This window comes from Rhizophagus irregularis, chromosome 17 (genome assembly GCF_026210795.1).
Source record: "Rhizophagus irregularis chromosome 17, complete sequence".
NCBI lineage: Eukaryota > Fungi > Glomeromycota > Glomeromycetes > Glomerales > Glomeraceae > Rhizophagus > Rhizophagus irregularis.
In genome coordinates this window covers 380,223-396,520 of record NC_089445.1, presented here as the reverse complement: position 1 = coordinate 396,520, position 16,298 = coordinate 380,223, and the positions used below count along the sequence as shown (strand labels likewise).

General features: G+C 26.5%; 6 protein-coding genes across 6 annotated transcripts; 5 read left to right on the top strand and 1 right to left on the bottom strand.

Annotated features, from left to right (window-relative positions):
• Positions 1-2,097: 2,097 nt before the first annotated feature.
• Positions 2,098-3,646, bottom strand: OCT59_008808 (uncharacterized protein). The gene is made up of 2 exons (XM_025316224.2): positions 3,545-3,646; positions 2,098-3,439 (listed from the first exon to the last, which is right to left on the bottom strand). The coding sequence occupies exon 2, from the start codon at positions 3,287-3,289 to the stop codon at positions 2,279-2,281; it is 1,011 nt and encodes a 336-aa protein (XP_025181066.2). The 5' UTR covers positions 3,290-3,439; positions 3,545-3,646; the 3' UTR covers positions 2,098-2,278.
• A 972-nt stretch (positions 3,647-4,618) lies between these two features.
• On the top strand, positions 4,619-7,372 carry OCT59_008807 (uncharacterized protein). The gene is made up of 13 exons (XM_025316223.2): positions 4,619-4,687; positions 4,762-4,878; positions 4,963-5,121; positions 5,206-5,219; positions 5,289-5,361; positions 5,445-5,697; positions 5,779-5,861; positions 5,935-5,961; positions 6,037-6,173; positions 6,309-6,592; positions 6,667-6,841; positions 6,916-7,082; positions 7,160-7,372. Exons 1-13 carry the CDS (start codon positions 4,644-4,646, stop codon positions 7,235-7,237), a joined length of 1,611 nt encoding a protein of 536 aa, XP_025181065.1. The 5' UTR covers positions 4,619-4,643; the 3' UTR covers positions 7,238-7,372.
• Positions 7,373-10,745: 3,373 nt separating this feature from the next.
• On the top strand, positions 10,746-11,061 carry OCT59_008806 (uncharacterized protein; the record flags this gene model as incomplete). The annotated part of the gene is made up of 2 exons (XM_066133144.1): positions 10,746-10,773; positions 10,877-11,061. The coding sequence occupies 2 exons, from the start codon at positions 10,746-10,748 to the stop codon at positions 11,059-11,061; spliced, it is 213 nt and encodes a 70-aa protein (XP_065999619.1).
• Positions 11,062-12,255: 1,194 nt separating this feature from the next.
• Positions 12,256-12,533, top strand: OCT59_008805 (uncharacterized protein; the record flags this gene model as incomplete). Its single annotated transcript, XM_066133143.1, has 2 exons — positions 12,256-12,422; positions 12,482-12,533. The coding sequence occupies 2 exons, from the start codon at positions 12,256-12,258 to the stop codon at positions 12,531-12,533; spliced, it is 219 nt and encodes a 72-aa protein (XP_065999618.1).
• Positions 12,534-15,384: 2,851 nt separating this feature from the next.
• On the top strand, positions 15,385-15,618 carry OCT59_008804 (uncharacterized protein; the record flags this gene model as incomplete). The annotated part of the gene is made up of 1 exon (XM_066133142.1): positions 15,385-15,618. The coding sequence occupies one exon, from the start codon at positions 15,385-15,387 to the stop codon at positions 15,616-15,618; it is 234 nt and encodes a 77-aa protein (XP_065999617.1).
• A 26-nt stretch (positions 15,619-15,644) lies between these two features.
• OCT59_008803 (uncharacterized protein) lies at positions 15,645-15,872 on the top strand (the record flags this gene model as incomplete). Its single annotated transcript, XM_066133141.1, has 1 exon — positions 15,645-15,872. The coding sequence occupies one exon, from the start codon at positions 15,645-15,647 to the stop codon at positions 15,870-15,872; it is 228 nt and encodes a 75-aa protein (XP_065999616.1).
• Between the last annotated feature and the right edge of the window lie 426 nt (positions 15,873-16,298).

The window sequence follows — 16,298 nt, the reverse complement described above, 5'->3', positions numbered from 1 at the left end:
GTAATTCATCTACTAATATTCAATCACAACATAGTTTTTAAATTTTTTGTTAAAATAAATGAAATTTGTTTAATAATAGAATTATTTTTAATAAATGAATTAATAATATTAAATAAAAAAAAAAACTATTTTTTTATTAATTAATAAAATTAATTTAATTTTCTATATGTTAATAAAACTATAGCAAAGAAAAATCATTGTTAAATTAACTTATTATTTTCTTTAATTCCATTTTTATAATAATATAGTTGTAAATTAATTATTATTTTCTTTTAATTTATAATATAGTTATGAATTGACTTATTATTTTTTTTTTGATTTTATATTATTATAATTACAAATTGATTTATAATTTTTTAGTTTTTTCTGATTCTTTACTATATAATTTACTAACAAATAGTCTTAGGTTTAGGTTTTTTAAATTTAAAATATTAAGATATTTCAAATTTAAATAAAATATTATATTATGCAGTAAAAATTTAATTTTTTGATTTTTTTTTACATTTTTGTTTATTTTTTATGTGGTTACAGTACATTTTACTGAAAGCCATTTTGCTGAAAGGACATTTCCCCAAAAATAGGGCCAATATTATGCAGAATTATAAATAACTCAGGCTAGAGATTATTTTTCAGCAAAATGGCTTTTGGCAAAATGTCCTAATATCATTTTTGCATGAATTTATAGGGTTTATAAGAAGAGAGTACAGATTTATTAATTTTTTTAAACTTATTTCTATTTGAACCTTTACTTAATTTTCAATTTAAGTCTCAATTTAAGTTTTAACTTTAATTTTAATTTCAACTTGATTTTCAACTTGATCTCTAACTTGATTCTTCAATTAACTTGAACTTCAATTTGAATTTAATCTTAATGGAAAATGCATATTTTTGAAAGAATCAAAACCAAAATAATGAGAATCAAAAAGTTGAAGTTAAAGCAACTAATTATTGTAAAATATTTGAAATAATAAGAAAGATTTTTGTAAGATATTTTACTACCTTTAAAATTTTAAAAAAAAGTAGATATATTTTTTTTTTATGGAAAAGTGTAAAAGCTTTAATAACTTTATATTTTTTCAAATGATATTTTTTTAGAAGGAAAAAATTTAAAGATTAAATAAGAATTTGCAAAATAAATTAATCCATTTTAGTAAAGTTCAACTTTGATATGTAGGTATTGATAATAGAATAATTACAGTTGTCTTTTTATTCAAATAAATAAAGAATTTGAGGATTTATTTTATTTTAATATATTAAAATTACAAGATATTGAATTTTTTTTTGTTTAACATAGTTATTCCATAATTTATTAGGAAGAAATTATAAAATTAAACAAGAGTTCTTCATGATCCCCCAAAAAATATTACAAATATTCCTCCAAAAACAATCACAAGATTTTACATTTTTTTATTGTTTATTCAATTTTTTCAAGCTATTTTTCCAAAGAATTTTCATTTTTAATACATTATATTCCCAAAATATGATCATGGAAAATTAAATTTTTTATTGTTTATCCAAATCTTTCCAAGAGATTTCCCCAAGAATTTTCATTATTCTCTCCTGATTATATATAATCACCAACCTTTCCATATGATAATCTTAACAGAAATTGTATTATCAGTCAGACAAAGATTTTTTCAATACTATTTTCCCCATTTTTTTTTGGACATTAAATTCACTTTGTTTATTTCATTTATTGGTTTAAAATTACACAAAATAGCGAACAAATGGCGAAATTTTCGTTCAAATTTAGATTGAATGGATATGATCACACATACTAAAATTTTACTTGTACATTAATTTGACAAGATTTGATTCGAACGTTAGCTTAAAATTAAGTAAAATTATTTTAAAGTAATCATACAAATGGAGAAATTTTACATTTTAAATATGTAATCAATTTAGAATGAACTTTGATTGCGCATTCTATTTTTATTTTATGCACAAATTTTTTTAATTTATTTCGTCTCAAATTTTGTCCTCGAAGATCTCAGTTTATTAATTAAGTATTAAGTTCGATCTTAGTAATATTTAGCACATTTTGTTCAAACTTCAATAAACAAACAAACTTAACAAATAATATTTTGTTTTTTTTTAAAAAAAAATGGATTTATTTGTATTTATTGAACAAAAAAAAAAATCGAACAAAAAAAAAATGATACAACATAATATGATAAGTACATAAAAGTATATAAATTTACAAGAAATTAAAAATGAAAAAAAAATATAAAAGTGAAAAAAATATTATGTAAATATTAAAAATAAAATATTATTATTGTCAAAAAAAATTCTCTTCGATTGAATTTTCAACGATTGATTCTGGTCCCAATTTCAGGTAATTATTGAAGTCATTTGTGAACGATCCATATGGTTTTGATTCTCCCGTCCAGCAGGAATCGTGAACATCATTTGTGGACGCATCATTGTCTAGTTTTATATAACTCATGTTCAATCCATTGTCATCATTGTTTGATTTTATATTCAAGGAGTCGTTATTAATGATTGGTTCATTATTATCATTGTCTGATTTACAAATCATTTGCTTTAATTGATCATTAAGTGTTTTCTTAAATTGACCCGAAATTTCTTTAAAACAACTTTTCACTTCTTTTGGTTGTATACTCCAAAGATAACTAGCAATCTTTGAGTGTTCCTGCATACTATAGTTGTATCCTAATGATCTTAATTCTTCATTAAGTTGTTTTCTAAAAATAATAAAGGCATTTCCTCCATTTTTTGTAATCAGCTCCTTAATTTTTTTACTGCTCATATTTTCATAATCATAATTATCCTCTGATGAACGTTTACAATTATTTTTTATATAATTCTCTACTCGATTATTATGTAATTTTTTTATCTTTTCTGAAACTTCTTTATAGTAATCTTTTACTTGTTCTGGTTCACTACCCCATAATGATCCAGCCAGAGGAGACAGTTGCTGCATGGTAATACGTACCCCTAATATTTCCAGATGTTTATTGAGTGTTTTTCGGTATACCATAAAACCATTCCTTTTGTTCATAATACTCATGTCTTTGATTTTCTTATTTTTTTCATTTTCGTTGACATATTCCTCCACGTTTATGATTGGCGGAAAATTTGGTCTGAAGTATTCAGAAATTAAATGGTTAAAGTAATCACCATACAAGGCTTGCGCGTACGAAGGATCATTATGAAGTCTATTGAAATCACAAGGCACATTGTTATGTATCAAATAATGTAAAAAACATTCATTTTTCAAAGGGTTTTCAGATTGAAGCATTTCGGTGGGTTTGTTGACTTTGTCCATCCGTATTATCACGTGCTAATGCTAAGCCACCCTAATTAAAAATTATTTAAACAATCCTCTACTATAGAAAGTAAAAAATAAAGAGTATTAAAAAAGTCAAGTTTAGCTTCTTTCAATGTTTAACTTCGAAATATTTTTGTAAATAAGAAACTACAGAAGAAAAAAAAGAAGTTATAACAAGATTTTGGTAAGAAAAAAATAACCGAAAAGAAAGAAATAGAAATAGAAAAACAAGCTTAAAAATAAAAAACCTACCGTAAGTTAGATGGGTTGTTAACTACGTTAGATGGGTTAAAACGGATTTTTATATTAAGTTTTTTTTGTCTTAACGTAAGGTAAAATCAAAAAAAAATTTTTGAATGATATAAACGAGTCTTTGTTTCTTTATATATATTAAAAATTCGGTACTTTATAATCCGGTACTCCGAAACTTCTCCGTACTATCAAAAATAAACATCCCTTTCATTTTATTGTTATTTTTAAACATCCTTTCATAATAATCCTTTTTAATACAAGCGTACAAATGCAGATTCACCTAATACAAAATCCCTTTTAGGGAAGAGCAGTTTTAATTTATCAATAAACATGATCGAATTTTCAAATTATTAACCGAATGACTAAACAACGTGATGGACGTTTTCCTAGTTTAAGAACTTATTTGACCAAAAGCAGGTAAATAAAATATACATTAGACATCTCATCATGTATAAATCATGTGATTATTCAAAATCTATTTTATCTTTAAGAAAATTGAGATGACATATGGTAAAACGTGTGTTGGAAAATCAGTTTTGTTCGTTACACAGCGTGTACTAAAAAAAAATAATAATTTGACGTAGACGTAGATAAGGAAAAAATCAAAAATGCATAGGTTAATATAAATTTATCTAAGACAGTACGGCAAGTTGTCTTTCGCTTTGCTCCGGACAATTATTATTGTATAAAATCTTTGTTTAATATAATATACTTAATTTGACGGAAAAAATGAGTGAAATTCATAAACTTTGAAGTACTTAAAAACGTTTTTTACGATGCCATACATTACGTAAAGCATACAGTAAATTGCTTGGGAGTTCTTCCGGGATCTTGACCCGATCTTTTCCTGGACTGGAGGGCTAGACCGTTAAAAAGGTTTTTTAACTAGCACAATTTTTCCGATAAGATCATAGTGATCGTACAGTAATAATGATAATTACGTAAAATTATGATTATCATTATTATCATTAGTGTTTATCATGATAGGCATGATAGGCTAGATTATCTGTTATCTCTCATGAAATTATAAAAGCTTTTTTATTTTTTTTAACATTCGAGTTTTTTTAGTCGTTTGATCAAACTCTTATTGTGAAATATTATGGCCAAAGGAGATGAGCCAGAGTCGAGTAAAAAAGCTAATAAGTAAGCTTAATTTTAAGAAGTTTCTTTTTTTTTTTAACAAAAATTTTATTAATTTCATTTTGTTATTAAATAAGTTCTGAAATTATCTTAACTGATAAGTCTTCCGGCACTACTTGGTCTTTACCTTCTCCAGTAAAAGCTGGGGGTAAAATTCCGTCACAACCAACAGCTGTGATAGTTCTACCAAGAAGGTTGATAAGAATTTTTTTTTTTTTTGTTCTTTTGCTGATTACTGTTGTGTCATGCGCTGAATCCTTGCGAAAATATTTTTACAGTTCAAATACTCAATCTCTTACGGTTTTAGATAATCGTACCAATAAGCTTTACGAAATTCCAATCGAGAACAATACTGTATCTGCACTTAAGTTTAAAGAAATTACTGCAGATCCTGTTCCTGGATCTCGTGAAGAGGATGAGAGCGGTAAAGGATTGAGGTAAATTAATTTCATTGATCTAATATTTAATCGGAATTTAAATTGATTATTGTTTTATTACTTCACTTTTGAACTTGTTAATAGAGTATATGATCCAGGTATTTAAACCTTTAATTTGTTTTGAATTTCCAAATTCATCACGTTGATATTAATTTGCCACACTTTAGCATTTCAAAATACTGCGGTTGCGCAATCGAAAATCACTTACATCAATGGCGATACTGGCGTTCTAAGATATCGGTACATTTCTTTTTATCTAACTAATTTCCGCATATTGTATATATTGTATCTAACTCAATACCACGCGGTAATGTTTTATATAGAGGTTATCCCATTGAACAACTTGCTGAGAAATCTACATACATTGAAGTTGCTTATCTTTTGATTTACGGTGAACTTCCATCAAAACAACAGTATCATAACTTTTTTAATGAGGTTATGCATCATACATTTGTACATTTTAATGTTGCTGAATTAATGCGTAACTTCAATTATGATGCACACCCAATGGGATTATTTATTAGTGGTGTTGCTGCTATGAGTACTTTTCATCCTGATGCTAATCCGGCCTTAGCTGTAAGATTCATTTTATTATTATATTTTCATTTGCAAATTAAATTCGGAATTTATTTTATTTTATTTTTTTTTTCTAATTAGGGATCTGATTTGTTTATCCGTGATGAAAAAGTTCGAAATAAACAAATTTTCAGATTATTAGGAAAAACACCAACCTTGGCAGCGTGAGTATGAACTCAAAATTCCCTTCTGACATTTTTAAATTTTTTATCTAACAAATTATTCTTTAATCATTAGTATGGCATATCGTCATCGTATTGGACGGTAAGATTTAGTTTAATTCATTACTTTAGTAAAAAAAAAAAATGCTTTATATATTATTTTGTCGTTATTTTTTAGTGTGTACAATGTTCCACAGAATAATCTTTCTTATACAGAGAATTTCTTGTATATGCTTGATCGATTGTCCGAAGAAAATTATAAACCAAATCCAAAATTAGCCAAAGCTCTTGATGTTTTATTTATTCTTCATGCTGGTATGATTAATTTAATTTAATAATAGTTGTATTATTTTGAAATTAAATATCTCAGTTCTTTAGAGATCTGTTGAAACAATTTTGTGATTGTCTGATAATCATTGTCACTTGCCTATTGCTTTGCTTCAATTTTAGATCACGAGTTGAATTGTTCAACAGCAGCAATGCGTCATATAGGTTCTTCTTTGGTTGATCCATACAGTGCAGTTGCTGGTGCTTCAGCTGCTTTATATGGTCCACTTCACGGAGGAGCTAACGAAGCAGTGTTGAGAATGTTGGAAGAAATTGGATCAGCTGATAAAGTTCCTGGATTTTTAGAAGAAGTAAAACAAAGGAAAAGAAAACTATTTGGTTTTGGCCATAGAGTATACAAGAATTATGATCCTCGTGCAAAGATTATTAGAAATATTGCTTATGAGGTAAAAGAAGTTTATCTAGGCCCTTTATGTTAAGAGGGTTATTTTTCATCAATTAATTTTATTATGATTGATAGGTGTTTGATGTTTGTGGACGTGAATCACTTATAGACGTTGCAGTTGTATTGGAGAAAGCTGCACTAGAAGATGAATATTTTGTAAAAAGAAAACTATATCCAAACGTAGACTTTTATTCTGGATTAATTTATAAAGCAATGGGATTCCCAACAGATATGTTCCCAGTTTTATTTGGTAAGTACTTTTATGTACATTTTTAGTACCCATAGGGTAAGTTCTATTCTGACTTTATTTTATTTGATGTGTAGCAATTCCACGTATTGCAGGGTGGTTAGCTCATTGGAAAGAATCATTAGAAAGTAAGGATGCAAAAATTTGGCGTCCAAGACAAGTTTATGTTGGACCAAATGTTAGATCTTATATTCCATTAGAACTTCGTGAAGAAGAAACAAATTATGATGTCACTAACTTTACAGTAAGCGTTTGGCAAAAATAATTTTTTACCTTTCTCTTTTATCGTTAATTAAAATTAACAAATTGTTTTTTCTGCAGGATCCATTTACTAAAACGTTTAGTAAAAGAAGTTTAGTGGCTGATTTTGATAACAAAAAAACAGTATCAAAATTATAAGTTATAATTTAAAATGTTTTGTTAAGTTGGTATTATTTTATGGTTTGTATAGATAAAACGATAGTAATTTATTATTATGTAGTTATATATATTATTTTTTTTTATTATAAATAAAAAAAAACTTATAAACATCGAAATTTTGCGATTTTTATTGTGTAAAATTTATAACAAGTTCAAGAACAATATAAAAAAGTGGTTAACCACAGAAATTATTTTTGCAAATTGACTTAATTTGAGATAAATTGGCTATTTAAACAAATACTTTGGATAATTGGAAAAAATTTAAATAATTGTGTTTTGTCATTCATTGTTTTGATTGTTCATATATTTTATATATTTTTTATATAACGTTACAGTATGTAACGTTATTTGTTCTTGAGATTGATCGTCACAAAAAATTTCATGATATATGAATTTCACGAGACATTGGAATTTTAGTTTTTAGTACAGTAAGTAAAGGAATAACAAATTACAGTATTCAATACTTTAGAATTCAAAATTTGTATTACGTTATTCAATTACAATAGAAAGAATTTTCTGACATTGAATTTTTTCAAGTCTGAATTCAATTAATAATAAATGAAATGGTTACTTCGATTAGTACTGCAGGTTGCCAAGGGAGGGTCAGGTTTAATTGATACAGTGATTAGGTTTGGAGATCCTGTAGGGCATGCGGCAAAGGTAATGGCTCTTTTATATTATAAAGTTGATGTGGAATAGCGTTGGCTATTGAAAGAATAGCGAATAAAATGACTACAAGAATATAGGTTTGCTTTATCATTTTGTTTTTTTTTTTGATAGATGAAAGTTTAATTATAGTCGGAGTAAGTTGAAAACGTTATCCTTTTATAAGAATTCTGCAGGAAGAGTAAGTTGAAAACATTGTCCTTTTATAAGAAAATTTTCCATAAAACAATCAGGAGATCAGTGTAGTGACAAAAAATAATTGAATACCTTCTTTGATAAACGGATTAATTCCGAATCATCAAATATTTCGAATCATCTTTTCTTGATTTGTGGTTGGGCTTATCTCAAATTAATTAATATTTACTTGTAAAGCTTAACTTTAAATCCGCATATTGTCGAAAAATTCAAATTACACCGCATTACTGATTCATATTTACTTGAAAAAGAAAGAAACCGATCATTTTTGTTTTTTGAATAATTCCCATTCTTTGAATATTATTTCATTTATAAAATTACTTAATGTTTTTAATTCATTCGCAATGAACAATTTCTACAAAAGTTCACGATTTTAAATATTTAAGAGAGTATATTACCTAAAAATCCAACCGCGAGATTTTTTAATGAAATCAGATTATGAAAGACGCGAATTAAAAAAAAAATTATTGTATTTACATTTATTTATTTATAGATTTAAAAAGTTATACTAAAATAAAATTATAATGTTCAATGTTTTGGTTTTCTGGATTTCCATTTTCCCAACCAACCCCCACAATCTTTTATAACGGGAATATCGCATTTGACTTTGGCGTTTTATTAAAATATAACTGATATATTTTATGGTATCATCTACATGCTGGATATTCCTCTTTTTTGACCATTATTCATGCCATGTTTATTGGAATGATTTCATAACAAGTTGATCTTTACTACTTTATATTGAACTTATTGAAAAGTGGATTTAGTGGATAGTGAATTTGGTAGAACCCCTTAAGTTCTAATTAGAAAAGTTTTTAACTGCTATGAAATGATTAAATAGCCTGTAAGTTTTATGCTAAAAAGGAAAATGACAATAAATAACTTTTTGGCATGCTAAAAAGTAACTGTACAGCACAGTGTGTAAAAATAAAATGTATGACATGCGTACTGCAACTTACCTTACACGCTAATTTTTCTTTACTAAGTTTTACTTTTGATAATCTTTTATATAGTTATAGTAACAAACATTTTGGTCATGTGATAATTTGTCCAGCAAATCATCTTTTAATATTTCCGGAAATTTCGGTTACCTGGGCGGTGGAGTTTTTCTTTAGGTAGCCTTTCTCTTCCACGAAGGGTGGAGCTCATATAGTCAAACAAAGCGAAATACTATGTGATCCCTCCTGCGTTTACAATTATTGTTTCATGGTCATCACTCTTTTGTAATAAAAAATAAAAAAATTCCGAAAATTTGATGAATGATTTTCGGTCTTTAGATTCTTACAGATATTATTAACGTCTTTATAAATTGTGCTATAAACAAAAGACATGAAAAGTTTGGCTAATTGTAATACTATCGTATGAAGATTGTTGTACTCTATAACGACTGGTGTGGATACCCTTAGATACAAGTTGCTGATGATTCAATTTGGAGGGCAAATAAAAAAGATTATTAGATGTATGTAGTGTGTATGTAATATTCATTCACTATATCATTGAATTTCAAGAAACGAAAATTTGCAAAAAAAAATAGTACAAATTTTTATATTAAAAATTCTGGAGAAAATAAATCTTAATAAATATAATAAATATAGAAAAAATTCGAATAATTAATTACTGTAAATAATAACTGAAATATTTTTTTATATATTCTAACTAAATTCTAGCAAATTAAAACTTCTTACACCAATTTTTGTCACAAAATGTGAAATATTCATAATTTCACATCTCGTTTACCCATTCGAAAGAAAAGGAGTCAAGGAGTTGTACTGAACTACCGAGATCAAACGCTACACAAAAGGATTTTCTATAACTAACCAGCCGGAAGACATATATTAACGTCTAAAAATGAATTGATACAAAGGATTTACTTATTAATTCCGGAAATATGAGCCTTTTACGAAAAAAGATGGAATATAAAAAGCGGATCGACTTTTTTTTACAGGGCATAATTTAAATCATGTCAACCGTCGATGTGTGAACAGTATTAGGAATTGATTTATTTTTTTTTTATTTATGAATACATAAAATTTGAACCAGAAGCATTCAAAATCTGAACTATAAGGCAAATCAAAAATATGGTTAGAATATCTAAGAACAAGTTTGGAACCTGAGGTATACCAACAAATGGTAGTGGCTATCAATTATATTAATAGATATTTAATTGCAGTAGCAACATATCGTATATTGATTTAATAAAGGATCATACTATGTTATACTGTACATAAAACAATTCTTAACTGTACATCACCCATTAAAAGTTTATATTTACTGTATTATATCTTATATAACAATTACTACCCCGTTTATGGTAACACAAGAATTACGTAGACGTGACGGTTAGACTAGAGCTGTGACCTGTTACCCGTTTACCCGGATACAATCCGGGTATTTGTGAGTATCTGAGCAAACAGGTAATACCCGTGGTGCGCGGTCAACTATGTAAATCAAAAATATATCTTGACCCTTGTTTTATTATGGAATATTATAATATTCTAAGGATATTCCAAATTTAAAAGGGAGACGTCAAACTAAAAGCTAAGTTGATAATCATATTACATTGAAATAATATTTCTTTATCATAATGTGATATGTATTATTTTCGAAGTCACGTGATTTTATCGCAATGTCACTACAAAAAGACTGCAATAAATGTAACAAAAATTCTAACCTAAATAAATCATATTTTAATTTTATTATTTTTATAATTTTATTTCAATTTGTACATGAAGTAAATACTCAAGATCCATTTCCAAGTTTTACTATACCAACGGGAGGGAGGTCTGAGTACTGCTGGAAGTGCTAAACAACCATCGGATATCGGAAGTGCAGGAGCTACTCCATCAACTCAATCAGAGGGAAGTGCACCGTCAACTCAATCAACAGGAAGTGCTTCAAGCAATGATACTATACCAATAGTTAATTCAATTATTGGAGGGTAGAGATTTGATTTTAATCTTAGTTTGTTTATGTTTCTTTTTACATCCCTAGATTAAATAATAATGAAAATAGAAATAATATTTCAAATCCTGGAGTTACGAATAATGAAATATATGATGATAAACTGTTACTCCTACAAACATAGTAATTTCGAATAAAGGATCAAATTATAATAATCAACAAGGAAAACCACGTGAATTAGGAAATAACTCAACAAATAATGAAATTATTCAAAATAGTAGTCAGCCATTGAAAAAACAATTTTTCGACAAATTTTTTTAAGGAATAAAAGTTTTTTCATACGCCATTTAAATCTCTTAAAGACAACTCTCTTGAAATTTTACATCATATCGTAAATCGTTGTACGGTAAAAAGAATATTACCTACTTTAAAGCATATGCAGTAATAAATGATTATGATATACTTAATAAAATCGGTGGCTTGTGTTAGTTTGTGTCTGTCTGTATAAGTTGTTAAAAGTTAATTATAATTATTCATATGAATAAAAAGATGTATATAAAGGTAAATACGTCATGATTAGGTAATTAAAAGCTACAATATAACCATACGTATTGATATTGTTGAGTAATTGATTTAATTGATTGCAGATATTGATATCATTTATACTTTTTCATCATTGTACAACAAAAAAAATAATATTTATACAGTTCTTTTCTTTTTTTTTAATACATATCTCTCCTCCATCTCTTTCATTCCTCCTTCAAACACAACTAAATACTTTTTTTATAAATACTTTCTTTTCAAATAAATATCTAACAAATACCTTTTTTCACACGCAAATAAATACCTTTTTTTTACACGTAAGTAAATACCTTTTTTTTCACGCGTAAGTAAATACCTTTTTTTCACGCGCAAGTGATTTTTTTTTACGCGCAAGTAATTTCTTTTCACGCGCAAGTAAATACTAAGACGGAAAAAAAAGATATATCAACATCAAGAACTGTATTTACTGCCTTTGGACAAACATATGTTTCATTAGATATTAAAAACTTGTTTGTAAGTGAAAAACCATTCTAACTACTCCTGTCAGTTTAGACGTATTGTGGTTCTTGCCAAATTTGGTACCTACTGTATTTACGATACTGCAATTTTATTACTGTTATCATTCTTCCTTTGGTTACGCATCGCGAATATTCACTTGTTTTCACTTCTCAATAGAGCTCGTATAGGAAGTAATGAATACTCAAAATACTGCTGAACTTACCGCTCTGGAAAACTCTTCTCTTGAAGCCTCTATTCACGCTCCAGCTTCTGGTTCCGTTTCTTCTCATTCTCCTGCGGATCTCTCTTCTACTATTAGAGCTCCTTCGATCGTGGACAAGCTAACACTAAACGAGGCTAGGTCATATCATTAAGTGGTAAGTATAATTATAATAGTTTACCGGATGGACGTATGTGTAGGTGTAACACTGCAGGGTTCACTGAAAGTCTTCCGGATGGTGAACTGTTATAATTGACATAGGGGTTTATGTGCTCGTAGTACGTACCATTTGCTACAGGCTAGTAGCTATCTGCTTTTGTGCACGAAGGCATAGCTACAATGATGCCATATAGGTGATCCCCAAGCTGATCCATATGGAAGGGAAGGCCAGGTTCCCGTTGGAAATGACACATATCTCCTATGCCATGTCACTTACTTAGTAATTGTTATTGAATACTATATGAGTTCATTTACCATAGATCCTATGATGGCCACATGGGTGTCCTGGGGTTCCCTGCTTAGGCATAATTAACAGGGTGGTAAACCTCATATGGTATGAGGTGATAGTGACTAAAAAATTTTGTAAATTTTGTAGGGCATGTATCAATTCATTTTTTCTTTAAAATAGGTGTCTTAACGTTGGCACCAGGTGAAATTCTTACTTCTTATGCAATTATGGCTATTAATCAGAGTAATTCTGAAGGGCAGTTGAAGATGTGAACTGGGATATAGATTTTTTTACTCCCATAGACAAATAGAACTTTTCAATTATAGAGTTTTTCTTCTCTTTTTTTTTTCTTTTTATTCTTGTTTTTTTCTTTTTTCCTTTTAATTATAGATGTAACTATTTTTTCTTTTTCGTTTCTCATTCTGTTTGAGGTTACATTTAATATCGACTTAGTAATATTATGTTATTTTGTTAAATATGTAGCTTTTTATTTAAATAAAAAAAAGATAATACGGATTTGGGAAAAATTTTGTATATGAGCGTATGAAGCTATATAGTACATATATATAATAATAAAGTACACAGACATAATTGTATTAGTGTAAAAAATATATAAACAATGGCTATCATCAAGATATGACTAAAAATATATTTATTCTTTATTTTAGAATTTAAGCCGTATGTAATAACTCTATTCATATAGAAAAAAAATATTTCGTAAACGTTAAAAAAAAAATGAAATATATTTCATGAAAAAATTTTCAATAATTCAGGTTTGAACACTGTATATCGTTCTTTTTCTTCTTTCAAAATAAGCGTTCCATTAATATACCAACTTGTAGCATAAATAGATATGGTAATAATTAAAGCCTTAAATTCTTTGATTAAATATACACAAAAATCCATAATGTATCTGAAGAATTATTAATCATAGCTGATTCAAATGATGTGACTTGTATAAAGTGAATAAGTGAAACGAAAAAAATTTGAAAAGATATAATAAAGCAACAAGGATTTTAAATTAAATCATTTTATTAAATGAATAATATAAAGTAATTAAAAATATTGAATATTTACTAACTCGTCTAAAAAATATTTTCTGGTAGTATATTGCGAATATACTTATTTGAACCCAATTTGTACAATATATGATTCTATTTCCTTTACATGTGTAAACTAAGAATGTGTTTATAGATTTAAAATTTTAACCAGGTGATATTAAAACACATCAAATAATTCGATAGATTTTTTTGTGCCGAAATGATGATCATATCCTGGAATGCATTAGATCATTAACAATCATATCTTAAAATGAAAAATTATGAAAATTTGTGAAAATTTGTGCGTTTTTATGGGTTAGTTAGTGCATTTTTATGGTTTAGATTTTGCATTTTAATCTAACCATAATCCAAATTGGGAAAAAAAGTCAGAGATAATTTTATATATAATAAAAAAAAAGTATAGCAAAACTAAAGTTTTTTAGATTTTTTTTTGATTGAAAAGGAAATAATTTCCCATTTTTGATTTACCCTTTTCTCTTTTCGTAAAAATCTTTTATTTTTTTGTTAAAAAAAAAAATCAACAAAAATTTATAAAAATAAAAAAGGAAATGGTTTTCCTTTTTTGATTGATCTTTTTCTCTTTTTATAAAAAAAACACTTTTTTTCGTTGAAAAAAAATTCAAAAAAATAATTTATAAAAATAAAAAAGGAAATGGCCTTCCTTTTTTGATTGATCTTTTTCTCTTTTTTTTCATAAAAAACGCTTTTTTCGTTGAAAAAAAACCAAAAAAAAATAATTTATAAAAATAAAAAAGGAAATGGCCTTCCTTTTTTGATTGATCTTTTTCTCTTTTCATAAAAAAAACATTTTTTTCGTTGAAAAAATAAAAAAATTAAAATATTTATAAAAATAAAAAAGGAAATGGACTTCCTTTTTTGATTTATTTTTTCTCTTTTCTAAAAATTTTGAAATAAAAATTCAAAAAAGTATTTATGATTTATTTAATCAAAAAAAATATAATTAATAATTTTTTAAATTTTTTATTAATAATTATACCTTTTTAGTTTTTATTGTCAAATTAATAAAAATTTCTAATAAATTTTTGAGAATGTCGAATAAAATAAATCTAACTAAAAATGATAAACAATGTAGATTATTTCTAAAATCTCTTTGAATTTATGTAAACACATCCCAAAAATAATGTTTAGAATAATATTATACAACTATATTATAGTTAATAAGAAATTAATGATACACTACTAATTATAACTAAAACAATTTTACTAAATCACATTAAGGTGATTAAACTAATACAACTAATATTATCACATAAGCTTCCTATGTGTTTAATTGTTATTTATAAATTCATTCATATTGTATTATACTTTTATTAATAATAAAATTACAAAAAAATATTGGTTAATAATAATATTAAGCAATAATTTAGTATATCAGTTGCATTATATCAATTTCAAAAATACAATCTATTTTTTTAACAATTATTTATATAATCAATCGTAAAATAGATAAAAGAAAGGTAAAAAAATTGTAAAATTGACTCTTTTCTAACTTTCGATTTTATCATAAAATTACACTTTTTTTAATTTCACATATAAGATCTCAATATTTTAATATAAATTAATACATACAGACATGCCTGCCACTTTCATCAATATAACGGTAGACCATATTATGAACATCAGGTCTATTGTAGATGAAAAAAATGATTGGAATTTTCTAACAGGAACTACAACTAAATTAAATCCACCAACAAGAGTTGTAGCAGAAAATGTTGAAGGAAAACCAGTTCATTCAACCTTAAAAATTAAAGATGTTTGGCAGTCATTAGTTATGCATCAAAATCTACATCAGGAACATAAAAAATAAAAGCTATAATTATAGATGAAGTTTCTATGTTCTCAGCAGATACTGCATATTTTGTGGTAAATGGAGGTCCTTTACAAGACGCATTTACCCTTACTGTTCATAAAACACAGGGCCTAACATTATCCCATTCTACAATTTCTTTGGATACTTCTATGTTTGAATATGGTCAATCATATCTTGCCATGAACAGAGCGAGGGTTGATGTAGAAACATTCCAAGAATTTGCACAAGAAGAGAATAGGACTAGATTGTGAATTATCTTATTGATATTTAGAATACCTAATCACGAAAATTTTACATGAATTTATAAGTTAATAAAACTTACTTGATTCCCTCTTTAAATAGTCCTTATTGTTTTTATAATGCAATGAAATAAATCAAATAGCAGCTCCCCTGCTAATAAATCAATTTCTTGATTTAATATACTAATAAAATTCCTGTCGATCGGTAACGTTTAGTTTACCCCGTATAAATAATTTTTGAATGGATAATTAGATCGGACAATTTGATCGGCAGATTTTAAAAATTAGATTTTCAATTTAAAAAATTAAAAAATTTATATGATGCATTTCTTTTTCCGGTTTTTATTTTTTGAAACGTGTGTAATACCGTATTAAGTGATGTACCACGCATGAGTTGCATAATATATATATATATTGCTATATCATTACAAATTTATA

What these genes read in the sequence shown, in the direction of transcription:
- OCT59_008808 (XM_025316224.2), bottom strand. Translation starts at nt 3,289, where the DNA reads ATGGACAAAGTCAACAAACCCACCGAAATGCTTCAATCTGAAAACCCT.
- OCT59_008807 (XM_025316223.2), top strand. Translation starts at nt 4,644, where the DNA reads ATGGCCAAAGGAGATGAGCCAGAGTCGAGTAAAAAAGCTAATAA. An exon ending in TATCGTCATCGTATTGGACG is followed by an intron (nt 5,962 to 6,036) that starts GTAAGATTTAGT and finishes GTTATTTTTTAG; the next exon opens with TGTGTACAATGTTCCACAGA. An exon ending in TTAGAAATATTGCTTATGAG is followed by an intron (nt 6,593 to 6,666) that starts GTAAAAGAAGTT and finishes TATGATTGATAG; the next exon opens with GTGTTTGATGTTTGTGGACG.